This window comes from Cetorhinus maximus, chromosome 11 (assembly GCF_964194155.1).
Source record: "Cetorhinus maximus chromosome 11, sCetMax3.hap1.1, whole genome shotgun sequence".
NCBI lineage: Eukaryota > Metazoa > Chordata > Chondrichthyes > Lamniformes > Cetorhinidae > Cetorhinus > Cetorhinus maximus.
The window spans coordinates 48,957,931-48,964,738 of NC_135889.1; the positions used below are offsets into that span (position 1 = coordinate 48,957,931).

Genomic DNA, 6,808 nt, shown 5'->3' on the forward strand with positions numbered 1-6,808 from the left:
GAAGCGCTATGTGCTTCCTGTGCGGGAGGTGGGGGAGGGATTCCCAACTGTCAAAGTGCGCTCTTTCGTTCATGCGCTCGTAAGAGCACACTGCTCCCTGTCTCAGGGAGAGCACTGACAGTTTGATAAAAACTTAAAAAATAGAAAAATAAAAAAATTAACATGTCCCCCTCATGTGACAATGTCACACGAGATGGGACATGTTAATAAATATAACTAAACCTTTATTAAAGTTTTTTAAAACAGACATGAAACCTTGACCTGCCAGTAGATGAGGTTTCATGTTTTTTCAGAAGCCCACTGGGGCTCCTGGCCTGGCCGCCAGCCTTAAGGTTGGACGGGCAGGGCCTTTAATTGTCTTAATTATCCTGTCAATGGCCTCAATTGGCCATTGACAGGTCGGCGGGCAAATAGCTGATTTCACTGTCCGCCCGCAATCCTGAATATTTAAATGGGGCGGGGTGACGTCGGGGGTTTCCCCGACGTCATCCCGCGTCATTTTCACGTTGGCGAGCGGGCCCCGCCCCCAACTCGCCGACGGGAAAATTCTGGCCATAGAGTGTATTCAGGACAGTTTCCTTGAACAATATGTTCTGGATCCAACCAGGGGTCAGGCTATTTTGGATCTGGTAATGTGTTAGGAGGCAGGTTTAATAAATGATCTCAGAGTAAAAGATCCCCTAGGAAACAGTGACCATAACATGGTTGAATTTAGCATTCAGTTTGAGGGTGAGAAACTTAGATCGGAAACAACTGTAATAAACTTAAATAAGGGTAATTACAAAGGAATGAGGGCAGAGTTGGCTGGAGTGGACTGGGAAAGGAGTTTAGCAGAAAAGATGGCTGACAAACAACAGCAGACATTTAAGAAAATAGTTCATGACTCACAACAAAGACATATCCCAGTGAGGAAAAAGGATTGTAGGAAGGGGATAAACCAACCATGGTTAACCAAGGAAGTTAAGGATAGTATCAAAGTGAAGGAAAAAACATACAATGGAGCAAGGATTAGTAGTAAACTAGAGGATTGGGAAAATTTTAAAAACCAACAAAAACCAATAAGACCAAAAAAAGAGGGAGAAAATAAACTTTGAGGATAAACTAGCAAGTAATATAAAAATGGGCAGTTAAGAGCTTCTTTAAATATATAAAAAGGAAGAGCGAGGCCAAAGTGAACATAGGCCCCTTAGAGAATGAGGCTGGGGAAATAATTATGGGAAACCAGGAAAAGGGCAGAGGTGTTGAATAAATGCTTTGCATCAGTCTTCACGGTAGAAGACACTAATAGCGTTTCAAAAATACTAAATAATCAAGGGGCAAAAGTGGGGAGGAAATAAATACAATAACTATCACGAGAGAAAAAGTGCTAGGGAATCTAATGGGGCTAAAGGCCAATAAGTTCCCTGTACCTGATGGGTTGCATCCTAGGATATTAAAGGAAATAGCTACACAAATAGTGGATGCATAGGTAGTAATATTCCAAGGATCCTTAGATTCTGGAAAAGTCCCAAAAGATTGGAAAACTGCCAATGCAATGCCCTTATTCAAAAAGGGAGGGAGACGAAAAACAGGTAACTATAGGACAGATAGCTTAACATCGGTCATTTGGAAAATGTTAGAGTCTGTTATAAAGAATGTAATAGCAGAGCGTTTAGAAATGCATAATATAATCAAGCAGAGTCAGCATGGCTTCATGAAGGGGATATCATGCCTGACAAATTTATTAGAATTCTTTGAGGAGGTAACAAGCAGGATAGATAAAAGGGAACCAGTATATGTAATATATTTGGATTTCCAAAAGGCATTCGATAAGGTACCGCACATAAGGTTACTTAAGGTAAAAGCCCATGGTGTTGGGGGTAGTATATTAACATCGATAGTGGATTGGCTAACTAATAAAAGACAGAGGGCAGAATTTTACGGCCCTGTTTCGGGCGGGGACAGGGCCGTAAAATGCAGCGGGCCATTATAAATCCCATTGACGACAGCGGGAACATAAAATCCTGTTGTAAAATTCTGCCTAGAGAGTTGGGATAAGGGGGGAATTTTCAGGATGGCAACCTGTAACTAGTGGAGTGCCACAGAGATCAGTACTGGGGCCACAATTATTTACAATGTACATTAATGACTTAGATGAGGGAAGTGAATGTACTATCGCCAAGTTTGCGGATGACACAAAAATAGATGGGAAGGCAAGTGGTGAGGATGACACAAAGAGTCTACAGAGGGATACAGACAGGTTAAGTGAGTGGGCAAAAGCTTGGCAGATGGAATATAATGTGGGAAAATGTGAGATTATGCATTTTGGCAGGAAGAATAGTGGAGCTAAATATTATTTACGTGGAGAAAGACTGCAGAAAGCTACAGCACAGAGGGATTTGGGAGTCCTCATGCATGAATCCCAAAAAGCTAACATACAAGGTAATAGGGAAGGCAAATGGAATGTTGGCCTTTATTTCAAAGGGAATAGAGTATAAAAATAGGGAAGTCTTGCTAAAACTATACAAGGCACTAGTTGGACCACACCTAGAATACTGTGAACAGTTTTGGTCCCCTTTTCTAAGGAAAGATATACTAGCATTGGAGGCAGTCCAGAGAAGGTTCACTGGGTTGATCCTGGGTATGGAGGGATTCTCTTATGAGGAGAGGTTGAGAAGGTTGGGCCTGTACTCATTTAGAAGAATGAGAGGCAACCTTACTGAAACATATAAGATTCTTCGGTGGCTTGGCAGGGTAGATGCTGAGAGGTTGTTTTCCCTTGTGGGTGAGTTTAGGACCAGAGGGCATAATCTCAGAGTAAGGGGTTGCCCATTTAAGACAGAGATGAGGAGGAATTTCTTCTCACAGAGGGTAGTGAATCTATGGAACTCTTTGCCGCAGAGGCTGGGTCATTAAGTGTATTCAAGGCTGAGATAGACAGATTTTTAATCAGTAAAGGAATCAAGGGCTATGGGGAAAAGGCAGGAAAGTAGAGTTGAGGATTATCAGATCAGCCATGATCTCACTGAATGGTGGAGTAGACTCAATGGGCTGAATGGCCTACTTCTGTTCCTACGTCTTATTGTCTTATATTTATCAGAGTGCACAATTACTGCATATTCCGCCCACCCACATTCAAAGTGGCTTTTCTGGTGAGGTGATCCTATCACTAATATGCCATCGATGAGTTTGAAGGTAAATACATCGTTATATGTGAATTTCTGTTCCATAGCTTGTTGTTAAAGTTATAAGCATTATTACATCAGTAATGCAGGTTAGCACTCTTAACCTTTCTCACACTGCAAGTCCTGAATCTGTGAAAGATATCACCGAGTAAAATTAATTTTCTAAATATGTTGTTAAGTTTAAAAAACTAATCCCAATTTCAAACTACAATTTTAAGAGGGAGACGAAAGGAGACAACATGCTCACTTGGCTGTATGCATCCACTGGGTATGGGGGCATTTGTATCCTATGTATGTACAGCATTTCCTCCAAATATTGGAGACCAAAAATAGTGTCTTAAAATTATACCGATACATTTTAGCAATCTATATATGTATGTGTATATCCTGAAGTGTCCACCTTACTTGGGGGAGATAGTCCTGACTAGTTTAATTTAATGAAGGTATAAATCAAAATCAAAATACATTCATTTCCTTCCAGTTTCTGCTTTACCCCCATTAGATGCAGTAGTCTGATAGCTGCATTCAGAGACTGACAACCAGCTGCCTACCAATGCCACGCAGATAAACTTGGTTTAATGGTTCGAACCAAGTAGCCTTTTGGTTTAAGAAATCACTGGTATAGAAAAGCCTTTGTCCATCTGTCTTTCAAGATTTGGTACAATACTAATATAATCCAGAATAATTACTATGACAGATGTCACAGTATTTTTTTCCAAGTCTATTACAGTGAAATCTTTAAAAAAAAAGCATTGATTTTTCAAAAATTATTCACTGACTTTAATGACTCATTGCTGGTTTATTAAAAGTTAATCTTGCTTATTACAGAAACAATTACAATTTATTTTGAGCAATTTATAATGTAAATTTTGACATGTCAAATACTACCCCAGTAAATAATATATGCTAAACCATTACCAAATTCAATGATAGCTCAGGATGTGTGAGACAATCCCATGTGGTTTGTGGGACCAGTTATGTAGCCAAGCACGACACTCATTTTGCACACAACAATCACTAGCATTTCAGAGTAATTCATTGCATTTTAAAGCACTTTGGGATATTTGAAACATAATAGGATGTTACATAAATGAATGTATCATGCTTCCTTGCACCATCAAAGGTTGCAACCTTCAGATGAGGTGCTATGCTAAACCAAGGTTCTATCCGTCTGTTATGGGTTTAAATGAGTATTAAAAACACCATGGCAATGTTCAAGTACAACTTCAATTCTCTTATGAATCTGCTGCAGGGTAATAATCTTCAGACATTTTTCTCCCACTTTCTATCACATAAATTGCCATTCATCAAAGGGGAACTGTCTGATATTGGTCCACCGTCTGCAAAGCATAAACCTTTTTCCACTTGTCCTTTTGAAAATACCAAACTGACTAGCAAAACTGCAGACACTTAAAAAAATAAAAGGCTCGTTTAATGCTGAAAGTATAAGTGTATAAGAAAGTATAGTGGCTAATAACGATCATGAAAAATAGTCAGATAGTGATGCTCAATCAAGGCTTGAATACTCTGGGCTGGTCCTAAGGGTAATGTACAATAAACACCAGTTACATGTGTCCTCTTTCACACTGTAGCTCAAGACATCAGCCTCCCGCCAAAAGTGAATCCTGGGGGCTTGCAACTGCATTATTAACACTAGGCACCTCGATCTTCATGTATGTGCATGCTATGCTTTTAAATATTAATTTTTTTTTTCAAACGTGAAAATAATTAGCATCCAGTGTTAATAAAAATCAGAACCGTGCACTTTACCAAACAAAAGCATTTGCTTAAATGGCAGAATTAAAGCATCATCGAAACAAGCTTATTTTGAGCACATCAAACGATGTTGGGTCGAGAATTCTAATGTTAACATGTCACCCTTGTATTAGAAAATCTCCATTGCAAAATATCATTTCTTTATCTATATACATATATACACACACACACATACACGCGTATTATTGTGTGTATATGCAACAACCTTAAAGCTTGTATAAAAATTCAACCTAGGTTCGAAGGCACAAGGTGCTATCATATATTGGTTTGGGCCCTCGCAAGAAGCTTTGGATTGCTGTTCACTGGGTTGTACTGGATGCAAAACTTAGCAGGAATAGAAGAAAATGTGCGGATACGAAAAATGCGAAGGTTTGGTTATTCAGGGGAGGAAGCCCCTTCTCACCGTCAGCGATAATAATTATAGCGGAATAACAGGTTGTCATCGTAACAAGCGCTGGAGTCTGACAGTGTTGCAGCTGCCGGTGAGCCACCGTCAATCAATCCCGGGGACCGGGAGCGGCGCGAGCCCCGTCAGTCAATCCCGGGGAGCGGCGCGAGCCCCGTCAGTCACCCCCGGGGAGCGGCGCGAGCCCCGTCAGTCACCCCCGGGGAGCGGCGCGAGCCCCGTCAGTCACCCCCGGGGAGCGGCGCGAGCCCCGTCAGTCAATCCCGGGGAGCGGCGCGAGCCCCGTCAGTCACCCCCGGGGAGCGGCGCGAGCCCTGTCAGTCAACCCCCGGGACCCTTACCTGGGCTCTTCCCCGGGAGCTGCCCTGACACCGGCGGCCGCGGCTGATGTTTGCCGTGCAGTTTCCCGGTTTTATGATGCGCCTCCAGGCCAGCCTTCACCGTCAGCTGGTTTGCGACGGAACCGTTCAGCCCGTCACAGAAAATGAGAAAGAACATGAGCAGGTAACCGAGCATCGCCAAGAACATGGTTTAACGGTGGCTCTGGTCCGACGGGGACAGATGGTACATCACGGAGGCGGGAAGAGCTGCGGGATTCGGTTCAATATGTCCATGTTTGTTTATCTGCTGCTCGGTGCGCTCCTCATTGCCATCGGATGGAAATTTCTCTCCAGGAACAGAGGGTGGAGGAGGAGCTGGCGCCCTCCAATGTAAACTCCCACAAATGCAGCAGCACCTGTTCAAAAACCATCCATCCTGACCACCGAGTCGGGATAGAGTATTCAAAGCCAGCGCTGCACAAGTTCTACGTTTTTTCTTTTACGTATTCTTTGAATTTCAACTATGATTTACTGTTACATTGAACAGCTCAATTTATAATTCGCCACTAGCTCCGCCCCTTCCACCTTCTCTCTCCCTGGCAATTGCCCTCACTGAACCAGGCCTGAAGTCCCATTAGAGCCTGATGAACTTCCAATCCCACATCACTCATACAAACATACGAAATAGGAACAGAAGTAGACCATTCGGCCCATTGACTCGGTGTGTGTCCCTGGGAACAGCCCGTAGAGCACAGAGTCCTGTCTCACAGAACTGCTCGGGGTGAACCTCGACAGAAACCACTGCATCTCTCTCCAGACCTTCTTTGCCAAGGCACAATCCACCAGGAGGTGAACAACGGTCTCCTCCCCACCACAGCCACCTCGAGGGCAACGTGCCTAGGGGGTGAGACTCCTGGCGTGTAGAAAGGATCTGATGGGGAGGGCCTTTCTCACCACCAGCCAAGCTACGTCTTGGTGCTTTTGGAAAGTTCTGGTGATGAGGCATTCTGCCAAATGACTTTGACAGTCTGCTTGGGGAACCATCCCACCGGATCCACCCTCTCCTTTTCCCTCAGAGCCTCCAAAACGTTACGTGCTGACCACTGCCTGATGGACTTGTGGTCAAAGGTGTTTCTCTGCAT

General features: G+C 43.2%; 1 protein-coding gene across 1 annotated transcript in view; it reads right to left on the reverse strand.

The window, feature by feature from the left end:
* Positions 1-6,012, reverse strand: part of fam171b (family with sequence similarity 171 member B) — a 58,405-nt gene extending 52,393 nt beyond the window's left edge. The window contains exon 1 of the mRNA XM_078551906.1: positions 5,688-6,012. Coding sequence (XP_078408032.1) covers positions 5,688-5,874 — 187 coding nt within the window. The 5' untranslated portion in view covers positions 5,875-6,012. The remainder of the gene's footprint in view (positions 1-5,687) is intronic.
* Between the last annotated feature and the right edge of the window lie 796 nt (positions 6,013-6,808).